Here is a 24,423-nt window from a genome sequence, read left to right as displayed (position 1 = left end):
CGACACCCGGTGGTCACGAAAGGCGCTCCATAAATGCAAACCTTTCGTTTAGCGGGAGCATTTCACCAGCGGTTGAAGAAGGTGGCTCCCCGTGACCTTCCGATCGGCAGCCAGGGGCGGGCGACAAAACCCCAGCCACACCCATATCCCTCGAGCGAACACCGAAACCTAGTCTGTCTTTCTCTGCCGCGTCTCCTTGTCCACCTTGTGTGGTGTGGCAGTCGCTATGGGTAATGCCATCAGGATTCCCCTAAATAGGTCAGAAATTGCCGCAAAGCATGACATGGTGCCAGGGTGTCAAACCTAACCACTTCCGTCATGAATTTTGTGCCAAGGCAGCACCATCGCAACCACGAGGTGTCTGGAGACGTCACCATGAAAAGGAGACGAGACACGCAATAAACTAAAATGCGGCCTTGTGGTCCTTGATGCAGTTTGTTTGGCTCCGGAATATTCTCCAGGATCCCGTCTGAACCTGGAGCTGTAATTGCTTTGAACGCCTTTACTTCAAGTCCAGGAAGTAGCACGGCACTAAATTATCTCCTTCTCACCCAAAATAAAAAGAACAGAAAAAACTTGAAGCTTTGATAAGCCAAGAGTGTTTTTGCCATTTATCTTTTCGAAGCAGTTGTGGTTTAATGATGAGTTCATTCTAGTTCCTTCCAAACACATCGTATGAGAGACCCGCACAGATAACATCTACTGTATCTCCTGCACTTTCCTTATCTTATCAAAGTGAAGAGGCGACGTACAAAAATAAGCAAAGCTCCCTTCTCTCGCAGCGGCTGGTGATTTATGCAGTTCTCTTCCCTCAGCTTCTTCAGCTGGGCATAGGCTTTATTGGCATTTCAACACTCCACCCTGCTCTCATGCCCACATGTCCGTCCTTGGCCTGCTGCATTGTTCCAGTGAAGCTCAACGCAAACTGGAGGAACAGCACCTCATCTTCCGACTAGGCACTTTACAGCCTTCCGGACTGAATATTGAGTTCAACAACTTTAGATCTTGAACTCCCTCCTCCATCCCCACCCCCTTTCCGATCCCCCCCTTTTCCAATAATTTATATATATTTTTCTTTTCCCACCTATTTCCATTATTTTTAAATGTAATTCTATCCATTGTTTTATCCCTACCTTTTAGCCTATTTCGATTCCTTCCCCCCACCCCACCCCCACTAGGGCTATCTGTACCTTGCTTGTCCTGCTTTCTACCCTTAATTAGCACATTCCTTAGATAATATCACCACCTTCAACACCTCTTTGTCCTTTTGTCTGTGACATCTTTTGGTTACCTCCACCTATCACTGGCCCTCCATCCAGCTCTACCTGTCCCACCCCCCCCACCCCCTCCTTAAACCAGCTTATATTCCACCTCTTTTCTATTTTTCCTTAGTTCTGTTGAAGAGTCATACGGACTCGAAACGTTAACTGTGTTCCTCTCCGCAGATGCTGCCAGACCTGCTGAGTTTTTCCAGCTATTTTTTGTTTTTGTTATAGGCTTTATTTAGGCTTCTGAGGGAGAAATGTTAAATGGGGAAGAGGTGGAATTATGGCCTGTGGCCCCATTGCAGTCGGATCAGCTCAACTTGTGAAACCTGCTCTCTGTGGTTAGCTCTGCTGGTGACAAACATTTTTGAAAACCTCAATAACTTTATTAATAGCACAGCACTGTGATTTGGACATATCTCACCGTTTCCTCACTGTTCCCTTGCGTGAACACCACTGTGGGATCATTATTGCCCCAAGACCCCTGCAGCAGCCCAGGGGGAAGGAAGGCCCACTGGTTGAAGTTGCCAACCCTCCAGAATCGTCCCGGAGTCTCCAGGCATTGAAGATTAATCCCCAGGACACTGCAGAGAGAAAACTGTAGCAGTTTGTGTGTGTGTTTGTGTGTGTGTTTATGCACATGGGTGGGTTAGTGTGTGTGTAAGTGTGAGTGTTTCTGTGCATGGGTGTGTGTGTGTGCGTTTATGCACATGGGTGTGTTGGTATGTGCGAGTGTTTCTGTGCATGTGGGTATGTGTGTGTGTTATGCACATGAGTGGGTTGGTGTGTGTATATATGTGTGTTTCCGTGCATGTGGGCAGGTGTGGATGTGTGTGTTTGTGTGTGTGTGTGTGGGCAGGTGTGTGTGTGCATGTGGTAAGGTGTATGTGTGTGTGCGTGTGTGTGTGGGCTTGTGTGTGGGCAGGTATGTGTGTAGGTGTGCGTGTGTTTATGTGTGTGTGGGGGGGTTGCAGGTGTGCATGTGTGTGTGGGCAGGTGTGTGTATGGGCAGGTGTGTGTGTGTATGGGCAGGTGTGTGTATGGGCAGGTGTGCATGTGTGTGTGTGTGGGCAGGTGTGTGTATGGGCAGGTGTGTGTGTGTATGGGCGGGTGTGTGTATGTTTGTGTGTGAGTGTGGGTGTGTGTATGTTTGTGTGTGTGTGCGGGTGTGTGTATGTTTGTGTGTGTGTGCGGGTGTGTGTATGTTTGTGTGTGTGTGCGGGTGTGTGTATGTTTGTGTGTGCGGGTGTGTATATGTTTGTGTGTGTGGGTGCGGGTGTGTGTATGTTTGTGTGTGTGTGTGTGTGTGCGGGTGTGTGTATGTTTGTGTGTGTGTGCGGGTTTGTGTGTGTGTGCGGGTGTGTGTATGTTTGTGGGTGTGTTTATGTTTGTGTGTGTGTGCGCGGGTGTGAAAACATTTATGTTACAGAGTCTGTTTGAAACAAAAACTGACATTTCACTTCAATCATTTAATGAGTTAAGCATAAAATACAGGTTAACAGGAAATTGTCAATGTTATTTGTGGTTAAGCTTCATCTTTCTCTTCATTACACTTTTAAAACTGTTTTATTTAGATCAGACTACCCAATAACAATTTCCTGATCTCTTAATGAGGCCAGTTATCCCTGTCCGTTTCCCAGATCCTGGTTCATCCAGTATCCAATGCTTCAAACCAGTCCCCATCACATCACCTACAAAGCATTCCAGAGTATTTACAGCAGGGAAACAGACCATCGATCCATCAATTTAAACGCATTCTACATTTCAGAGGGCAAGTGAGGAACAAGAGGATCTAGAACACATATAATCATCATAAAACATCTAGATTGTAGACATACTTACAACAGGATTGTGTGCATTGGTATAGATACAGACGAGAGAGACTGTTTGACCCCGATTAATACAGCCACCCAGAATAAGAAAGGCTTACCCGCTCTCCATCACAACAACTTGCATTTATATAGTACCTTTAACACAACAAAACCTCCCGAGCGGCTTCACAGGAGTGTTATCAGAGAACACTTAACACTGAATCACAAAAGGAGACCTGTTTAAAAAACTCACCCAAGTGATAAATTTTAAACAGGGTTTAAAGGAGGAGAGAGAGAGAGAGAGAGAGAGGTAGAGGTTTAGGGAGGAAATTCCAGAGCTTAGGGACCCAGGCAGCAATTGCAGAGCCTCAGGTTTTGCCTCCGATGTTTAGCACGGAGAACATTCCAAGTGCCATCACTCTCGGCAAAAAGTAATCCAAACTTATACTTTTTGCCAGCTTTAAGCGGCACCTCTCAGGAGCAGGCCGTTCAGCCCCTCGGGCCTGTACTGGCATTCAATTAAATTGTGTCTGACCTCAGAACAGGAAAAAGGAAGGGCGGATTCAACTGAGGTCGTCAAAGTCATACCAGATTTCGGTGGAGTAGATGGGGAGAAACGGGCAGGAGGGTCGGTAACCAGAAGATTCTGAGTTAAGGTGTCTGGTAATAGAACCAGATGTGGAGAATCGTATTTTTTGAGCAGCGAGTTGTTATAATCTGGAATGCGTTGCCTGACAGGGCAATTAAAGCAAAGTCAATAGAAACTTTCAAAGGGAATCGGATAAACATTTGATAAGGAGGATTTGCAGGACAATGGGGAAAGAGCCAAAGGTTTGAACTAATTCGACCGTTCAAAGAGCCAGTACAGGCACAATGGGCTGAACGGCCTCCTCCTGTACGGTTCGATAAATAGGATTCGATTTTACTTTTCCAATTTTTTTCCCTCCTTTTATCCCGTCGTCTCTCGAAGGCACCAGGCTGGGGCTGCAGTAGGATTCCATGATAACCCACCCAGGAAGGCCAATCCCCAAGGATGTGCTCAAACTGCGAGCCCTGGGGGGCTACTCGGCCATGGGTGCCATCACAGCTTGGCCTGGTGCTGTCCCCAATAGTTGCTGGCACATGCAGGTGGTCCAGTGGGCAGAGGATGGGGGTGGGTCGGGGGTGGGGTGGTGGAGGATGGTGAGGGAAGCTGGAGAGCAACCAGGAGCAGACGTCTGGGCTGATTCTCTCTCCCCGACTCCGGGCTGGGGGATACTGAGGGCAGTTAAAGTCCTACCGCACCCCGCCACCCCTCAATCACCCCTCCTCCTTCAGACAGACTAATTCAGCACAGTTCTGATGAAGAGTCCTACGGACTCGAAACGTTAAATGCGTTCCTCTCCGCAGACGCTGTCAAGACCTGCTGAGTTTTTCCAGCTATTTTTGTTCTAATTCAGCACAGACCAGTGATGAAACCGGAATCTTACTTTAGCAATGGTTAAGTGGTGAGGCTTTTTTTTCAGAATATCTTTGAATTAAATCATTAATGTCTTCCCCCCCCAACACCCCCAGCCCCTGCCACCAAACAAAGTGGATGGGTGACGTTTAGATGTTTTGACTTGAGCTACACAGCTTTGTGTAGAGATAAAGATCTGTGTTTATTAGCTGTGCTTACAGGAGCTTTGGCAATGGAGCTTTAATTAGCGAGCTGACCCGTGACCCACGACCCCCGTGACCTGCCCGCTCCCCTCTGACCCCACTCCATTCCACACCCCGGCCCTCCGGACGATAGCGGAGCAACCCCAGCAAAATCAAGGCCCTGTCTCCTTGGTTTGGATAATGCAGCCAGCTGCAACGTGGGGGAGGCTATGAAAGAGGGTTTTTTTGGTGACCTCTTGCACTGCCCTTCCCCGGTTGGATAGGATTGGAAGGGGGTTTAAGGGGCTCGGCTAAATCTAAGTCGAGAGCAGTCAAACCACGGGCTTGTTCCCTTTGATATGGAAAGCCGACTGGAAGCACGGGCATCGAATAGGCATTTTTTTACCAAAATTAAATGAATGTCAGCTCGAAGATTGACAGATTCAGTCTGTGTCTCCTCCTTCAGTCGGTGGGATCCTTTTGTTGACAAAAGTGGGCCTCCATTGTATTTAGTTTGCTCGGTAAATATTCCTTCAATGGCATCTGGCAGATCTACTCGCATTCCTCTTTACATGACACATTGGTCCAGGTTCCAACCCTCAGGAAATAGTTGCATTGTTCAGAGATATTGGATCCAAGGAGTACCAAGGGCCTGGGGACGGAATCAACAGACCCCTGTTTAAATGCATGACTCAGCAACATTAATGCCATTCCTTCATCTTACTGTGCAGCCCTGACCATTTTTCGCCCTCACGTGTTGCCTGTGGGATCTTACCTTGTACAAATTGCAATGGAGTACACAGAATATGCCGTGCTGAAATAGACCATTCGGCCCAACTAGCTCGTGCTGGCGTTTATACCACATGCCAGCCTCCTCAATTCCATCTCCCCACCATAAACTTCTCAGAAAACCTTTCTATTCCCTTTTCTCTCATGTACTCATCTAGTTTCCTTTCACTAGCATCTAAGCTATTTGCCTCATCCATTTCCCATGGCAGTGAGTGCCACATTCTACCCACTCCCTGAGTAAAGTCATTTCTCCTTGTTTCCCTGTTGGATTTATTAGTAACCGTCTTTTATTCATGTCTTGGATTCTCAGACAAGTGGAAATGTACACATACCCTATCCAACCCAATTATAATTTGATAGAACTCATCTGGTCACCTCCAAGTTCTTCTCTTGGCTAAAGAAATAAACCCAAATTGGCTGCCTCACTTGCTAATGTAACAGAGACTGCACTTTCAATGTAATTTGTTGACTGTGAAACGAGTAACATTGGTTTAATTAAACGCAAGTTTGAATATCACTGAAAAGAGAAACATGTCGCTGAAGCTTTTCGCCTTGGAGTCATCAGGACAAACACAAGAATGCCAAATTTCAAACTACCACAACAATTTATACTACAGGAGAAGAGAGTGCTGATTGGTTGGCAAGCTGACTCTAGTTGGCTGAGGCGTTGCCATGGAGAAAGCAACGGGGAACTATATTAAATGCAAATTCATTCTTCCTTTCATAACAAAGTGAACCTCAAGCCATGACATTGTGCAGTGGAACATTTGAATGCTTCATGTGCGCTGTTGCACCATCAATTGGATTGTGCCGATTTGCAAACACAATACGTGTCTCCCAGTTCGCTGTCACGTCATAATGCTTTTGTTCAAATGCACTAAGTGGCACAAACTGGATCAGAACTTACATCACCAATGATGCAACCAACAGCATTCAAATAGCACTTCACAGGGTCATAACCAGACAAAAACATTGGGAGGGATTTTAACAGCCCCGTTGCGGCAGGGGTGGGGCCATAAAACGTGGCGAGTCATTCCAAAGGCCGTTAACTTCAGCGGGACGGTAAAACCCCACCCGTGTAAAATTCACCCAGCAAGTTACCTCGGGGGTAGGAACAGGTAAAAAAAAAAACCCCACAGAAAATGCTACAAACTCATGGCAAATCGATCAGCCTGAGAGACAGAAAGAGGAGAGATTTGGGTGTAACACTTCATCATAACCAGAACTCGAAAAAAAGTTCCACCTGAAACAGTAACTTGTCACGGTAACAGGCATGCTTTGGATTATCCGGCGATTTGTGTTTTGTTTTGTTTTGTATCTCCGACATTCTTTACTCTTTGTTTAATTGTAACGCTAAGTACCATCACATACATCTTTGGAAATGTGCCCTGATCTCCTTAGGCCTGCGCATGGCGGTGAAGAAGAGTCTAACTCTGACTTTCTCTCCACAGACGCTGTCAGGTCTGCTGAGTTTTTCCAGCATTTTCTGTTCTTGTTTCCGATTTCCAGCACCCGCAGTACTCTGCTTTTATCTTAGTAGGGATGTTTAGAATGGACTACAATGACTGGAAGCAGAATGAGATGTTACCTTTCTGTGACAGTTTCATTACTTGGCTTTAGCTCAATCCAATGCGTTGCGTTACCTATGGTCTTCTCAATGGAAGCCTGCGTATGGAATAAGTGCACAGTTATTATCTACAGCACTGGAGCGTAAAGCATTGTATCTTCATCAGGCAATTTCCTCTGCTCTTATGAGGAACTGAAAGCAAAAAAAACTTGGAAAACAAGATTCAGACCAGCACATGGCGAAAAAAAAACAGAATCAAAACGGAGGACCGCGTTTACAGTCCGAAATTGTTGAACTCAATGCTGAGTCCAAAAAGGCTGCAAAGTCTCCAATCGGGAAATAAGATGCTGTTCCTCGAGCTAGTGTTGAGTTTCTCTGCAGCACCACAGCAGGCCGAGGGCAGAAAACTGAGAGTGAGAGCAGGATTGTGAACTGAAATGGCAAAACAGCAGGAAGCTACTTTCAGACTGAGCGGAGGTGTTCTGTAAAGCGGTTACCCAATTTACGTTTGGTCTCGCCAGTGTAGAGGAGACAGCAACATGAGCAACGAGTGTACTAAATTGGAAGACGTAGAAGTAAATCACTGCTGTTCCTGCTTTCAGACAGAGCTGTGCTTTATTCTGCCATTGACGCCTACTCTGGACCAACGCTTTGTCTCCTGACTACAACCATCGCTACCCCCCCTTTGCCTTTTGTTCCACGACATCTTTGCCATTTAATGTCTCCCGCCTTCAACCCTATCTCAGACCTTCCCTTCAATTCTTCCTCCCCCCTCCCTGCTTCTGACAACCTAAAAGCCCATCACATTTCCACCTCCCTTCAGTCCTGAGGAAGAGTCATATTGGACTCGAAACGTTGACTCTGCTGCTCTCTCCACAGATGCTGCCGTGTCCGCTGAGTATTTCCAGCACTTTCTGTTCTTAACGCTGGACTAACTGGGATTGGTCGTGAGGACAATTGCGCAGACCGGGCTGGTGTTTCTTTGGGTGTGAGGGATTCAGGAGTGATCTAATTCGGGTCTTTAAGATGATCAGAGACGTTGATAGTTTAGATTGAGAGGAACTATTTGCTCTGCCGGGAAAAGCCAGAACAGGGAGGCCTAACCTTCAAATTAGAGTTAAGCCATTCGGAGGGGATTTCAGGAACCTCTTCTTCACACAAAAGGTACAGGAGAAACCTGGGATTCCCTTGCCCAGAAAGCTTTGAAGGCTGGGTGGGGGGGGTCAATTGAAATTTCAAATCTGATGCAATAGGTTTTTTTTTTAAGGCAATGACATTAAGTCTCACGCAACGAAAGCAGGTAGCTGGAGTTAAGATACAGATCAGCCTTAAAAACAGAGGTGCTGGAAAATCTCAGCAGGTCTGGCAGCATCGGCGGAGAGAGTAATATGCAATAAACATATGGCGCAGACAAGATGGGCCGAATGGCCTCTTTGTGCCCTGTAACTTTTCTATGGTTCTACGGAGAGAAACAGTGGGTGTTTTGAGTCCAATATGACTCTTCTTCAGAACTGAAACTTCTTTGGGTTCCAAAGAAGAGCCATACTGGACTTGAAACATTCGCTCTGTTTCTCTCTCCACCTGCTGAGTTTTTCCAGCGTCCTCTGTTTTTATTTCCGATTCCCGGCATCCACGGTATTTTGCTGTGGTTACAGATCAGCCGTGATGTAACTGATTGGCAGAAAAGGCTTGAGAGGCTGACTGGCTTCCTCCTGTTCCTGCGTTCCTAAACGAACTGGAAATTATTCAACTCCTGGTAGACATGTGCACTAAGCACAGCACTAAACCCTAATCCAGCACAAACCGACACCGCTAACCCAAGATGTCATTAATCGGCCAGAGTAGGAACTGTAAACGCCACGTCAATGCAAAGTGAGGTCGATTCCCGTGACCGGGACTGACAGTGTTGGAGAGGGCTCCAAGGGTCTAAGATATGTTGAAGAGTTTTGTAATGTGCGCTCAGTGACATGCATCATGAGCTATCATTGTGGAATGGGCTGCCCCACCTTCCTAAAGCAGAGAACGTCAACTATTGTAAACTTTGCCATGGTTGGATTCCCTAGTCTAAAAGTGTTAAGTGTTCCCCAGCCCCTGCGAAACTGCATTACCATTTCAACCGTACGTTATTCACAGGACGTTGTAACACACCTGTACCTGCTGTGTTGCATTGTTGATCACCAAAAGAAGAAACCTTTTCCATGGGCCGAATTCAGGTGTCCAGTCAGAGCCATTCGATGGAACGAAATACCATTTCCCATTGAACAAACATCCATTCCTGGGGCACTTTGGAACAAAGGCTGCTGGGGAGAAAAATGAGGCACCCAAAAAGTTTCTCCAAGCACGATTAGTTTGCTGAGTACAGCTCATTTCAGAAACTGGACATTATGAGTTATTGCATGTCACTTGTAGCTAAAATTATTGGAAAACCGCGAGCGATATTGTTTCCACGTCTCATATAATCAGAGGTGCAAATTGTCATTTGTCAACTGTGACTTCACTGGGATATTTTTTAACTCTAAGTTCACAATAGCTATGAACTAAAAGATTTTGCATTTATATGGCGCCTTTCATGAACTCAGGATGTCCCAAAGTGCTTTACAGCCCATGAAGTAATTTTGAAGGGCAGTTACTAATGTGTTGTAATGTTGGAAATGCAGCACATTTGCTTGAAGCAGGGTCTCACAAACAGCAATCTGATCCTTCAGTCCCTGCCCAAAAGCACCTCCAACCCACAACGCTGGGACCTCCCTCCACCAGAGGTCAAACCCCGTGCGGTAGACACCAATCAAATCCACACCAAACATCCAGCCAACTGAGCCAACTGGCTCCCCCCCACTCCCCCCAAGTCCAAGCTGTTGCAGCAACACACACTTTTACATGCATGTTGTAGCCTGGAGATGTGGTACTGATGGTGGAGGCTCTAATGTTTTTTCCATCACATGGTTGACCAGGAATCTCTCCCATCTTACTGCCACTGGTGTGGAGTGGAAGGATTTGCAGATGAATGCTATGTTATGAGTGCACTTTCCATGACCAATAAGTCCTGGGGTGGGACTTGAACTCTCAGCTTCTGGTTCAGAGGAAGGGACACTACCCACTGTGCCACAAAGTCCTCCAATAATGAGATAATGACAAGATAATCCGTCTTAGTGATGTCGATTGGCGGATAATTATGGGGCAGAGTAAATGCGATCACACCTGCAATGTTGAGTTCTCTGTTTCTCTCTCTATGTATGCTGACTGTCCTACAATATTGAGCTGGTTCATCAATAGCTGCTATTGCTTCATCAATTGGCTCATCAACAGCTGCTGTACTATTGAAGAAGCTTCCAGTATGGAAGATTGCTGGGTTTGGAAAGAGTGAAAGGGGAGATAAAATTAATCAAGCAATCCCGATGAGGGGACTCCAAACTTTAAGGTGGTGGAACGAGACTGCAGACAGCAAGGACTTCCTCAGTAAGGTAGATGGTGTCATAGTCATTGCAAGTTTTTCTTTAACTCCCTGTTCAACCTTTTAATTTTGTGGGTACAATAGTTCTAGTGATGTTGAAAGTAGACATTGAATCACATATGAAGAATGGAGAAATATTGGAAGCCAAGTTTAGAGATGTGTCTCGATGGTGAGAACTGTTGTCTTTGAGTCCAAAAATTGAGCACAGAATCTAGGCTAACATTTCCAGCAATGTACTTCAGATGAGATTCCGTCTACCCTATCTGGTTTTGTTTTTATTCTTTCACAGGATGTGGGCTTCGTTGGCTGGACCAGCATTTATTGCCCATCCCTAATTGCCCTTGAGAAGGTGGTGGGGACCTGCCTTCTTGAACCGCTGCTGTCCATGTGGTGTAGGTACACCCACAGTGCTGTTGGGGAGGGGGTTCCAGGATTTTGACCCAGCGACAGTGAAGGAACGGTGATATATTTCCAAGACAGGATGGTGAGTGGCTTGGAGGGGAACTTCCAGGTGGTGATGTTCCCAGCTGTCTGCTGCCCTTGTCCTTCTAGATGGTAGTGGTTGTGGGTTTGGAAGGTGCTGCCTAAGGGGTCATGGTGAATTCCTGCACTGCATCTTGTAGATGGTACACACTGCTGCCATTGTGCATCGGTGGTGGAGGGAGTGAATGTTTGTGGATGGGGTGCCAATCAAGAGGGCTGCTTTGTCCTGGATGGTGTCCAGCTTCTTGAGTGTTGTTGGAACTGCACTGACCCAGGCAAGTAAGGAATATTCCATCACACTCTTGACTTGTGCCTTGTAGATGGTGGACAGGCTTTAGGGAGTCAGGAGATGAGTTACTCGCCACAGGATTCCTAGCCTCTGACCTGTTCTTGTAGCCACAGTATTTATATGGCTTGTCCAGTTCAGTTTCTGGTCAATGGTAACCACCAGGATGTTGATAGTGGGAGATTCAGTGATGGTAATGCTATAGAACATCAAGGGGGCGATTGTTGGATTCTCTCTTGTTGGAGATGGTCATTGCCTGACACTTGTGTGACTGGAATGCTACTTGCCACTTGTCAGCCCAAGCCTGGATATTGTCCAGGTCTTGCTCCGTTTGGACATGGACTGCTTCAGTATCTGAAGAGACGCGAAAGGTGCTGAACATTGTGCAATTATCAGTGAACTTCCCCACTTCTGACCTTATGATGTAAGGAAGGTCATTGATGAAGCAGCTGATGATGGTTGGGCCTAGGACACTACCCTGAGGAACTCCTGCAGGCATGTCCTGGAGCTGACATGACTGACTCCCAAAACCACAACCATCTTCCTTGTGCTAGGTATGACTCCAACCAGTGGGTTGGATAGGAAATAGGGGCTAAGCCTCCATTTGTTCCCAGGATAGTGTATCAACAATCTCTCTTCCCAAGGACAATCCCACAATGTCTAAATAATTGAAAGAAAACTACAGTCAAAGACTGTCAAAAACCAACTGAGAGGATTCCATTGGGTCGAAGATGTTTCCATTTGTGTGTGTGAGTTGAAGATTAGAGGTTATAAATATAAGATAATTACTGATACATTAGTTTCATCTTGGCTTTGTGTGATTTGTAACACTGAAAGATGACATTGGATTACACATGGTTATCCATACTACAGGTATTTGCATCTTAGTACAGTGTTGCGGGTGTGCTGCTCTGTCAGAGGTGCCATATTTCAGATTGGATGTTAAACAAAGCTCAGTGAGTAGAACACTCATCTGAGTCAGAAGGATGTGGGTTCCAGTTCTGCTTCAAGACTGGAGCACAAAAATATCAAAGCTGACACTATAGTGCAATACTAAGGGGGAATGTGCAACGAGGCCTGGGTGTCCTCGTACACCAGTCGCTGAAGGTAAGCATGCAGGTGCAGCAGGTGGTAAAGAAGGCAAATGTGGCCTTCATAGCCAGAGGATTCGAGTACAGGAGCAGTGATGTCTTGCTGCAATTATTCAGGGCCATGGTGAGACCACACCTGGAATATTGTGTGCAGTTTTTGTCTCCTTATCTGAGGAAGGATGTTCTTGCTATAGAGGGAGTGCAGCGAAGGTTTACCTGACTGATTCCTGGGATGGCGGGACTGACATAGGAGGAGAGATTGAGTCGGTGAGGATTATATTCGCTGGAGTTCAGAAGAATGAGGGGGGATCTCACAGAAACCTATACAATTCTAACAGGACTAGACAGGGTAGATGCAGGAAGGATGTTCCCGATGGTGGGGGAGTCCATAACCAGGGGTCACAGTCTGAGGATATGGGGTAGACCATTTAGGACTGAGATGAGGAGAAATTTCTTCACCCAGAGAGTGGTGAGCCTGTGGAATTTGCTACCACAGAAACTAGCTGAGGCCAAAACATTTATGTTTTCAAGAAGGAGTTAGAGATAGCTCTTGGGGCGAAAGGGAGAACACACCTGCTCTTCTTCAGAATAGTGTCATACGATGTCCACCTGAGAGTGTAGGCCAAGAATGTCTCTTACAAAAGATGGCCAATACTTATCCCTGAATTAACATCACCAAGACAGCTGGTGTGGTCATCGTCGCACTGCTGTTTGTGGGAGCTGACTGTGCAAATTGGCAAGTGTGGTGTAGACCTGGGGGAGACGTACGATTAATATAATTGATTCAAGAACTTGCCAATCAGGGTATATACCCACTGTATGTGCTGATAGGCCACTGATCCATTGAAGAAGCAATGCCTGATCATGTCTCCACTTGATGTCCCAGACATTGGGGTAAAGTTTGTGATGGCCTCCTTAACATAGAGTGACAATGTTAAAACATTCCTAGTCCCTGGGAACCCAGTGGTTACACTCCAACATCTATCAAGTTTGAAGGAATCTGATTATTGCAGAGTGCATTAGGTAAAGAAGTGAACTGAAAATCTGGTGTTCAGAATTGGGCTCCTTCATGTTGTTTCTCAAGAAGCTAACTGATACATTAGTTGCGTCTTGGCTTTGTGTGATTTGTAACACTGAAAGATGACATTGGATTACACATTGTTATCCTTCATAAACATACAACAGGTACTTGCATCTTAATACGGTGCTGCGGGTGTGCTGCTCTGTCAGAGGTGCCATATTTCAGATTGCATGTTAAACAAAGCTCAGTGAGCAGAACCCTCATCTGAGTCAGAAGGATGTAGGTTCCGGTCCTGCTTCAAGACTGGAGCACAAAAATATCAAAGCTGACACTATAGTGCAATACTGAGAGAGTGCCACACTGTTGGAGCTGCCATCTTTCCTATGAGACGTGCTTGGCCTGCACTCTCAGGTGGACATAAAAGATCCTACGACACTATTCTGAAGAAGAGCAGGGGTGTTCTCCTTGCGTCCCGGCCAATACTTATCCCTGAATTAACATCACCAAGACAGATGGTGTGGTCATCGTCGCACTGCTGTTTGTGGGAGCTGACTGTGCAAACTGGCCAGTGTGGTGTAGATCTGGGGGAGACGTACAATTAATAAAATTGATTCAAGAACTTACATTTATTTAGAATCTCTTGCAGTTTGTTCATTATATTTCCCTCCGTTAGTTTCATTTCTGCATGATGGTCTGAGGCTGAAAGACAGATAGAATTCAATCCCCATCGGCAAATAATTGACAGCCAAACATCAACATTCTAAAAGACTATCAGATAACTGAAGGTATCGCTGATATTCTTACGTCAGTCTCTCCCCGTTATTGATTGCAAGCAGCAACTGATGAGAACATAGCAAGGCGTGCAGTTAGAGTTTGGTTGGCCAACGAAATCATTTACCCAAGACATAAAAGCCAGTGTGGTGTAGATCTGGGGGAGACGTACAATTCATAAAATTGATTTCAAGAACTTACATTTATTTAGAAACTCTTGCAGTTTGTTCATTATATTTCCCTCCGTTAGTTTCATTTCTGCATGATGGTCTGAGGCTGAAAGACAGATAGAATTCAATCCCCATCAGCACATGATTGACAGCCAAACATTGAAAAAGACTATCAGGTAACTGAAGGTTTATTTAATGCAAATGATTTATTCAGAAAGAATTAAAGTTCAGAACAACGATTTAACTTCACTAAGGAATGGCAGAACATTTTTCATTGTTAGTCGCCGACCTCATTCATTCTGTTAGTCTCTGCACTCAAAGGCACAGTCTCTGTTCCAGAGGAGCCCACAGTGCTTCTGTACTTCAGACAAGTGCCTATTCTTTGGACTGGAGTCTAGCAGAATGTGAGGGGTAATTCGACAATCCGGTGTTGTTGTTGAGGAACGGGTGCTTGTTAGGAGCTCATCAACGGAAATTACACTCATATTAAGCCTGATCTTTCATTCATCAGGATAAGAGGTGGAAAAATAGCGGCTAAACCTCCATTTGTTCCCAGGATAGTGTATCAGCAATCTCTCTTCCCAAGGACAATCCCACAATGGAACAAGCTGCCAAAAGAAACAATCACAGCCCCATCATTGGAAACCTTCAAGACCCATCTTTAGATTATTTCCATTTAAACGGTTTCATTATCTGGACTGCCAATCTCAGCAGGTCATGCCTGGTTTAGCTAGCGTTACCCAGATAAATGTTCTCGGAATACGGATATTAGTCTGTGATGCCGACACAACTGAAGCAGGAGCAGAAGATTGAACTCTTCACAGGGAGTGTCACAGAATTACTGATGTCTTATCCAGTCGGCAATAAAGAAATAACCTTTCCTAATGCAGCCATAAGGCTTCCCTCTGTGTGTAGGTCTTAGTCAGGGACAAATTGGTTTATTTTAAGCTTGTCTAAAAGAGTGAATGGTGAAGTATAGCGCCAATGTATTAACTATTCAAGTGGAATATTTGCCAATCAGGGTATATACCCACTGTATGTGCTGATAGGCCACTGATCCATTGAAGAAGCAATGCCTGATCATGTCTCCACTTGATGTCCCAGACATTGGGGTAAAGTTTGTGATGTGCTCCTTAACATAGAGTGACAATGTTAAAACATTCCTAGTCCCTGGGAACCCAGTGGTTACACTCCAACATCTATCAAGTTTGAAGGAATCTGATTATTGCAGAGTGCATTAGGTAAAGAAGCGAACTGAAAATCTGGTGTACAGAATTGGGCTCCTTCATGTTGTTTCTCAAGAAGCTAACTGATACATTAGTTTCGTCTTGGCTTTGTGTGATTTGTAACACTGAAAGATGACGTTGGATTACACATTGTTATCCTTCATAAACATACAACAGGTACTTGCATCTTAATACGGTGCTGCGGGTGTGCTGCTCTGTCAGAGGTGCCATATTTCAGATTGCATGTTAAACAAAGCTCAGTGAGTAGAACCCTCATCTGAGTCAGAAGGATGTAGGTTCCAGTCCTGCTTCAAGACTGGAGCACAAAAATATCAAAGCTGACACTATAGTGCAATACTGAGAGAGTGCCACACTGTTGGAGCTGCCATCTTTCGTATGAGAACCTTAATGGCAACACCAATATCGAAACCTCACCCTACCACCCGGCATTGGACAGCATGGCTGAGCGGGCAGTCCAAACCTTTCAATCCGGGATGAAAAAGATGGAAGAGGATTCCATCAGCACGATGATTGTCCCGGTTCTTGTTCGCATACCGGACCACGCCACACACAACGACCCCCATTGCCCCTGCAGAGCTACTAATGAAGAGACGTCTCCCCACCCACCTGACCCTTATCTGGCTGAATTTAGAGGGGAGGGTGGAGAAAAGCCAAGAGGCGCAGATGACCAGGCACGATTGTCATGGTCTTGAGAGAACTTTCACGGTGGGAGATGCAGTCCTCGTGAAGAACTTTGGAGATGAGCCCAATTGTCTGTTAGGCGAGGTGAGTGCAGTAACTGGACTCCTCTCCTATAATGTATAGGTAAACAGCCGGACAATGAGACGACATGTGGATCATCTCTGCAAAAGAGCTCCAGTCCCACAAGGAGAAATGCAGTCTTCATCTACGCTTCAGTCTGTTCTGCATGTAATGGACTGGTCACACGATTTGGAAGCACCGAGGGTCGGGGGTCAGGGAGACAAACCTGCCAATTTCCACTGAGGAACCTCGTGGGACAACTGTCCCCTGAACAGGAGGTCTCAGAAAAACCAGTGAAGGCTGTTGAACTGTGACGCTCAACATATCCAAGAAAGCCTCCTGAGAGACTTGACCTGTAAATAGTTATTGTGCAAATAATTCACGTGTTTTAAGTTTATAGCTGTACTTTTAAGTAAATGGGGAGGGATGTGGTAAAGTGAGATACCCTGTCCCTTTAAGAGAATGCAAGTGTACTGATCATGTGACAGCACTAACAAATCACTGTACAGCGTGGGCAACTGGGAACTGTAAGTCTAGTTCTGGAGGTTTCTGAGTGAGCACGTATGACCTGGTGCTCTGCCCTATGCCTCAATGAGCCATCACTGATATTCTTACGTCAGTCTCTCCCCGTTATTGATTGCAAGCAGCAACTGATGAGAACATAGGAAGGCGTTCGGTTAGAGTCCGGTTGGCCAACGAAATCATTTACCCAAGACATAAAAGCCAGTGTGGTGTAGATCTGGGGGAGACGTACAATTCATAAAATTGATTTCAAGAACTTACATTTATTTAGAATCTCTTGCAGTTTGTTCATTATATTTCCCTCCGTTAGTTTCATTTCTGCATGATGGTCTGAGGCTGAAAGACAGATAGAATCCAATCCCCATCAGCAGATAATTGACAGCCAAACATTGAAAAAGACTATCAGGTAACTGAAGGTTTATTTAAAGCAAATGATTTATTCAGAAAGAATTAAAGTTCAGAACAGCGCTTTAACTTCAATAAGGAATGGCAGAACATTTTTCATTGTTAGTCGCCGACCTCATTCATTCTGTTAGTCTCTGCACTCAAAGGCACAGTCTCTGTTCCAGAGGAGCCCACAGTGCTTCTATACTTCAGACAAGTGCCTATTCTTTGGACTGGAGTCTAGCAGAATGTGAGGGGTAATTCGACAATCCGGTGTTGCTGTTGAGGAACGGGTGCTTGTTGGGAGCTCATCAACGGAAATCACACTCATATTAAGCCTGATCTTTCATTCATCAGGATAAGAGGTGGAAAAATAGGGGCTAAACCTCCATTTGTTCCCAGGATAGTGTATCAGCAATCTCTCTTCCCAAGGACAACTCTACAATGGAACAAGCTGCCAAAAGAAACAATCACAGCCCCATCATTGGAAATCTTCAAGACCCATCTTTAGATTATTTCCATTTAAATGTTTTCATTATCTGGGCTACCAATCTCAGCAGGTCATGCCTGGTTTAGCTAGCGTTACCCAGATAAGTATTCTCGGAATACGGATATTAGTAAGGAATCTCAGATTCTCTCAAGGGGCCCTCAAGGCCTTGGCTCTTCAGAGGACACACACCAAAATCATCAGAGACAACAGGGCCAACCATTGCACAGGCTGTCTCCACCCCTGCCGCGGATGTCAGAGCAGCACCTAGAAGAAGTGGGTGTTCACCGCCTACCTCGCCATCATCGCAGGCACGGTCCACGTCCTCACCAGTCTGTGGGATGGTACGCTCCTCAACATGAATGAGTAGTCTAGTGTGGGCCACTCCACCCTCAGTCTGGGACCTCTCCCTGCTGTTGTGAGTCAGCTTCTCCTGCATATTCCTGAAGTACTGTGTGCAGTTTTGGTCTCCTTTACCTAAGAAAGGGTATACTTGCCAGAGAGGGAGTGCAACGAAGGTTCACCAGACTGATTCCTGGGATGGCAGGATTGTCGTATGAGGAGCGATTGGGTCGACTAGGTCTGTATTCACTGGAGTTTAGAAGAGTGAGAGGGGATCTCACTGAAACGTATAAAAATGTGACAGGGCTGGACAGACTGGATGCAGGGTTGATGTTTCCTCTGGCTGGAGGATCTAGAACAGGGGGTCACAGCCACAGGATATGGGATAGACCATTTAGGACTGAGATGAGGAGAAACGTCTTCACTCAGAGGGTGGTGAACCTGTGGAATTCTCTACCACAGGGGGCTGTGGAAGCCAAGTCACTGAATATATTTAAGAAGGAAATAGATAGTTTCAGGACTCTAAAGGTGTCAAGGGGTATGGGGAGAGAGCGGGGATATGGCGTTGAGATAGAGGATCAGACATTACCATGTTGAATGGCGGAGCAGGCTCGAAGGGCTGAATGACCTACTCCTGCTCCTAGTTTCTATGTTTCTATTCAAACAGATGGAGCGAGTGTGAGGAGGACACGTGGCGCTGGGTGGAATGTTTGTGTGGTCAGTGGAGCCCATGGAGGGGATGAGGACAGGAGCTCTAGAGGGTATGAGCCTGATGGAGATGTGAGGGTGTGTGTGAGAGTTAGTGGGTGTTGTCTCTTGAGGTGTGAGGTCCCTGTGGATGGGTGATGGGTTTGGGAGCGTGTGAGTTGAGAGCGATGAGGTGGTTGCCTTACCCTGGTGGATGGCTGACCTCCTCTGTGCTCTGGTGGTGCTAATGGCCGCTCCCACCGCCTCCCAGGCCGGATTGGTGACGCTGGTGAACCACCTGCGGCCACAGAGGGGTGGGGGGAGGTAGAGGACATTGCAGCGGCCTTCCACTGGGCCCAGCAGGTGCTCCAGGGGCATCCATAAATTTGGGGGCTACCGTCTCCTTTGCACTCGGGGCCACCTGTCACCTGGAGCAGTCCTGGTCTGTAGACATGAAGTAGGCCGCGCTGTGGCGCGCGTTAACTATGGCGCCCGGAGCGAGGAGGCGCCAATGTCACGGTTTGGCAGGCCCGCCCAGCGACCTGGAGTGTTTCCCGTGAATGCATCGTTAATGAGGCGGGACTGGCCAGGACTGAGGGGATGTGGCGAAAACCCACCATGGCGGCCGGCGGGTATTTTCCCACCCACTTCGGCACTTTGTGCAACTCCAGGGCGATTCCCGCCCTTGGGAGCCGAATTGAAGGAAATAAACTTTCATGGAAGCCCCCACAGCCGGGCAAAACCCCCGGGGGCCGAATTTTCCAATCGTCCGGCGGGCGCTGGACCGACCCGAACGAGCATAAAATGACGCGCGATGATGTCCAGGGAGCGTCCCAACATCATCTTGCACTCGCACAATATTCCAGTCAGCGGGCATGCCCGGGAGTTGGTGGGCATGCCCGGGAGTTGGTGGGCACGTCTGTGAGTCGGTGGGCACGTCTGGGAGTCGGTGGGCACGTCTGGGAGTCGATGAGCACGTCTGTGAGTCGGTGGGCACGTCTGTGAGTCGGTGGGCAGGTCTGTGAGTCGATGGACACGGCTGGGAGTCGATGGACAAGTCTGGGAGTCGATGGGCATGTCTGGGAGTCGGTGGGCACGTCTGTGAGTCGGTGGGCATGTCTGGGAGTCGGTGGGCATGTCTGTGAGTCAGTGGGCACACCCAGGAGTTGATGGGCACACCTGTGAGCCGGTGGGCACGTCTGGGAGTTGGTGGGCATGTCTGGGAGTTGGTGGGCATGTCTGTGAGTCGATGGGCATGCCTGTGAGTCGGTCGGCACGTCTGGGAGTTGGTGGGCACGCCTGGGAGTCGGTGGGCACGTCTGGGAGTTGGTGGGCACGTCTGGGAGTTGGTGGGCATGTCTGTGAGTCAACGGACACGTCTGTGAGTCGATGGGCACGTCTGTGAGTCGGTGGGCATGCCCGGGAGTCGATGGGCATGCCCGGGAGTCAGTGGGCACGTCTGCGAGTCGATGGGACGCCCGGGAGTCGATGGGCACGTCTGTGAGTCGATGGGCACGTCTGGAAGTCGGTGGGCACCCCTGGGAGTCGGTGGGCACGTCTGTGAGTCGGTGGGCACCCCTGGGAGTCGGTGGGCACGTCTGTGAGTCGATGGGCACGTCTGGGAGTTGGTGGGCACGTCTGTGAGTCGATGGGCACGTCTGTGAGTCAGTGGGCACCCCTGGGAGTCGGTGGGCACGTCTGGGAGTCGGTGGGCATGTCCGGGAGTCGATGGGCACGTCTGGGAGTCGATGGGCACCCCTGGGAGTCGGTGGGCACACCTGTGAGTCGATGGACACGTCCGTGAGTCGGTGGGCACGTCTGTGAGTCGATGGGCACGTCCAGGAGTCGGTGGGCACGTCTGGGAGTCGGTGGACACGTCCGGGAGTCGGTGGGCACATCTGTGAGTCGGTGGGCACATCTGTGAGTCGGTGGGCACGTCTGTGAGTCGATGGGCACGTCTGTGAGTTGGCGGGCACGCCCGCTGACAATTAACAGGCCTGTTAAGGCCATTAAAGATTTAATTGAATGAAATATTTGTGCTGCCCGCCCAGCTTTGCGGTAGGCGGGGTTGGCGAAAAGGCCAAGGGGCCTGTGGATTTTTTGTGAAACCTCATCCCCGGGCGGGATGAGGTTTCCATCCCGTCACTGAAAGAAATTTAAAATTTTTCAAACGAATTGCTCGCACGTCCCTGCTCCTGGGACGGATTCAGAGGAGGGGACACGTTATTGACATTTTAAAAATCTTTCCTTTTTATTTCCAAAGAGCTCCGTCTCCCTGAGGCAGCTTTACCGGTGCACACCCGCGAATCTCCCCGCTCGCCCTCCACACCCCCCCACACCCCCAGCATGAAATCGCGATCCCAGCCCAATCGCGGGCCACAGTCGGCTTCCCGACCGCCCCGGCCCGAGCCCGCCTGACGAGGGCAGAATTCTGCCCCTGAATGTTCCTCTGGAGGGAACGTGACCCCTCTTGGAGCCTCTGTGATATTTGTCACTGCTGTGGGGACGGACACTGGATAAACAGAAGTGTCACTGGGACAGTCAGAATCTGACAGCTCATTTTAGCACTTTCCTACATGAGATTGTAAGATCCCAGTGGTTTCAGTCTCCCCGCCGGATTCGCCTCTACTGACTGGAGATGCCCATCCCACTCTCCAGTGAGCTGATGGGTTAATACTGACAACCTCCGACACGAGTGAGAGAAGTCAGGTTTTCTTCAAGAACACCCACTTGGAAACACTGGCTGCTTACAAAACTGATGGTTGGATGGTCTAAAACTCATGCTGAGCCCTTCATTAAAAATGTTTTGAGGGTTTCTATCCATAATTCGATGTCAATTTAAGCAGGTTAATCATGAAACGCACAGTGTATATTGAAAGGGATAGTGACTCACCCTCATCATCATTGGGGGTCACGTTAGTTTCTTCTCATCTGCAACACTGAAAGCTGACATTGGATTGCACATTGTTATCCTTCGGGAACATAACTACACGGATTTGCATCTTAGTGCAGCGCTGAGGGTGGGCTGCACTGTCACAGAAGCGAGCTGAAAGTCTGCTGCTCAGGATTGGGCTCCTTCATGTTGTTTCTCAAGAAGCTAACTTGGTCCTAAATACAGTTTAAAGTTGAGAAGCAACGTGTCTTTGAGAATTTATAAAAATTCTGTTCTGTTCCCAATTTTTAAACGATGAACTCAGAGTGGGAGCCAGTCGATTGGGAGGGAGTCCCTGTGAAATGGAGCCAGAACCTTTCAGAGAGACACGTGGGGAAATCGAGATACCAGAGGTTTAGGGGGAGAATGTCTCTACTCTGTCCCAAGTTGTCCAGAGGTTGGTGGAGAGACTGGGGAGACTTAAACAAAACAAAAATCTTGCAGAAGTGTTTTGAATACTTACTAGTATCTTGCATCTCGCTGAGATTAGCCAGTAATTTGCTTTGCTTTTCCATTTTGTCTTGTAATGTTAAGACTGAAAGACACAATCGACCTCCATCATCAAATACATAACAGCCCAACATGAAAAACAGAAGACGCTGAGGCAAACCTTTTATTAAAGTGTGAAAAACCCTTTTTTATTAAAGTCTATGAGCTTTTATTTCACTGTGTGTTGTCGAGATTAAGTTTAGTCCATAGTTTTACTGATATAATATATTAATTATAATATAATAATTAGATAACTTTTGGACATTCTTCATAGAGTTTCAGAAATTCATAAATCCCAAATGGCTTCATTTTCCATTGCAAAAGAAAAGCTGTGAATTATAGATAACCATCCTCTGGGCAAACCATGCTGATTGGCTTAAATAATCCTTGAACTAAAAGATGCCGAATCAAAAACTATTCCAAGTCACTAAATAATTGAAAGAAAACTACAGTCAAAGACTGTCAAAAACCAACTGAGAGGATTCCATTGGGTCGAAGATGTTTCCATTTGCGTGTGTGTGAGCTGAAGATTAGAGGTTATAAGTATAAGATAGTGACTGATAAATCCACTAAGGAATTCAGGAGGAACTTCTTCACCTGGAGAGTGGTGAGGATGTGGAACCCGCGACCATGAGGAGTGTTTGAGAGGCATAGCATAGACGCATTAAGGGGGAGCTAGAAAAACAGATGAGGGAGAAAGGAATAGAAGGATAATGATCACAGGATGAAATCTCCCGCTCTCTCTGGTGGTGAGCTTGGGGGTGAGAAGGGCGTGAACGTAAGCAGGGCGTTGGCGTACCGGAACCCTGCCGCCATCCAGCCTCCACCCAAAATTAAGTTCTGGCTGGGATGGCCCATGGGTTGGCCTTTGTGCTCTGCCACTAATTGAGACCCTGGTGTGGCCAATTAAGTATCTCACCCCACCACCACTGGTACTGACCCAGTGGCAAGTGGGCACGTCACCATGTTGCATGCACGACAGGTAAAACCGTGCAGTCAGCTTGTCACCTCCGGGGAGCTGGGGGGACGGGGGTGGGGTGGGGGGGGGTGGTGTGGTTACTTGGCCAAACTCGCTCAGTGCCTGATCAAGCGACTGGACATTGGGAAGGAACAGGCCCGCTGAGAGCCATCCTCCCACCCCTTGCGGCACAACCCCCTACATTTCTCCCCGCCCTCCCCCCACCGACGAACCCCATGTCACAAAACCTCCCAACCACACCCCCACCCAACCACACCTGCGGCCTGGGTTGCCCTGCGACCCTGGGGGGCTGCGGTGACCCGTACTTCCAGTGGCGGCCACAGCCTTCCCAGTGGCGCTGCTGAGCAGAAGAGCGGCCCACCTCTGACGGACGGGCAGCCCTCGGTAGGCGGGACCTCTGCTCCCGGTGAGGTCTTGTTTCCAGCGGAAGGCCCGCCACTGGTCTTGCCACTGCCTGATTGGCGTGTGGCTCAGTGGGCCTTCCAGAAAAGAGGTCTCTTGCCCGGCTCTTCAGCTGGGGCAGGCGAGACTCCCGATGTCTCAGCAAGAGTCCGCCAATAGGGTTAGATGTAGTCGGGCGGGAGGAGGCTCGGGTGGAGCATAAACACCGGCACAGGTCAATTGAGCCACAAATAGCCTGTTTCTGTGCTGCAAAATGAATGAAACTCCATGTTAAAAAACTGTGTCATTCGGGAGCAGATTGCTTGGTTCTCCCAGTTCCCCCTCCCATAACTTGCGGAGAACATGTCGGGATAACATTCTCAGTGGAACTTCCGCGGCATTTTTGAAACTGAAACGGAAAATGCCGGAAAAACACAGCAGCCTCCGTGGAGAGAGAGAAAACAGAGTTAACGTTTCGGAGTCCGTGTGACTCGAAAGAAGAGTCATATTGGACTCGCAACGTTAACCCTGTCTATCTCTCCACGGAGGCTGCTGTGTTTTTCCGGCATTTTCCGTTTCGATTTCAGATTTCCGGCACCTGCAGTATTTTTGCTTTAATTCCGCGGAATTTTGTCGACCCTCTTGCGTGATTTTAGAGGGCGGTCAGGAGAAAGACAGCGAGAATGGCCATTTCTCCAGGGGTTTCCACCAAACGCACGGCGGGAGGTTGGGAGAACTTCCACAGGCATCCCCCACGCCACAGAGATCTGAGAACGACGCCAACGCGACAACATAAACTGCCGTGGAACTCGGCCATTGTCATTCACGACCCTCGTGTGTCGCTCGCAGGTAGTTTCGGTCTGGTTAAGATGAAGTACTTACTGTTTGAATAACAAACCATGAGCAG

The 24,423-nt window shown here is 47.7% G+C and overlaps 1 protein-coding gene across 1 annotated transcript; it reads right to left on the bottom strand.

Annotated features, from left to right (window-relative positions):
- Positions 1 to 4,982: 4,982 nt before the first annotated feature.
- LOC144669006 (uncharacterized) lies at positions 4,983 to 22,264 on the bottom strand. The gene is made up of 4 exons (XM_078531555.1): positions 22,131 to 22,264; positions 9,207 to 9,352; positions 7,074 to 7,150; positions 4,983 to 5,348 (listed from the first exon to the last, which is right to left on the bottom strand). The coding sequence occupies exons 1-4, from the start codon at positions 22,249 to 22,251 to the stop codon at positions 5,249 to 5,251; spliced, it is 444 nt and encodes a 147-aa protein (XP_078387681.1). The 5' UTR covers positions 22,252 to 22,264; the 3' UTR covers positions 4,983 to 5,248.
- Between the last annotated feature and the right edge of the window lie 2,159 nt (positions 22,265 to 24,423).

Source organism: Cetorhinus maximus, chromosome 28 (assembly GCF_964194155.1).
Source record: "Cetorhinus maximus chromosome 28, sCetMax3.hap1.1, whole genome shotgun sequence".
NCBI lineage: Eukaryota > Metazoa > Chordata > Chondrichthyes > Lamniformes > Cetorhinidae > Cetorhinus > Cetorhinus maximus.
Note: the sequence above shows the minus strand (reverse complement) of the source record. Positions and strands in the feature narration are given on the sequence as shown.

Bases quoted from the DNA above. Each gene is read 5' to 3' on its own strand.
- LOC144669006 (XM_078531555.1), bottom strand. From the start codon at position 22,251: ATGTTGGGCTGTTATGTATTTGATGATGGAGGTCGATTGTGTCTTTCA. The intron at 9,353-22,130 runs GTAAGTATTCAA...TTTTCTCCCCAG, and splicing joins CAGCGAGATGCAAGATACTA to CAGCCTTTGTTCCAAAGTGC. The intron at 5,349-7,073 runs GTAACATCTCAT...TTCCGTCCCCAG, and splicing joins AATGAAACTGTCACAGAAAG to GCCCTTGGTACTCCTTGGAT.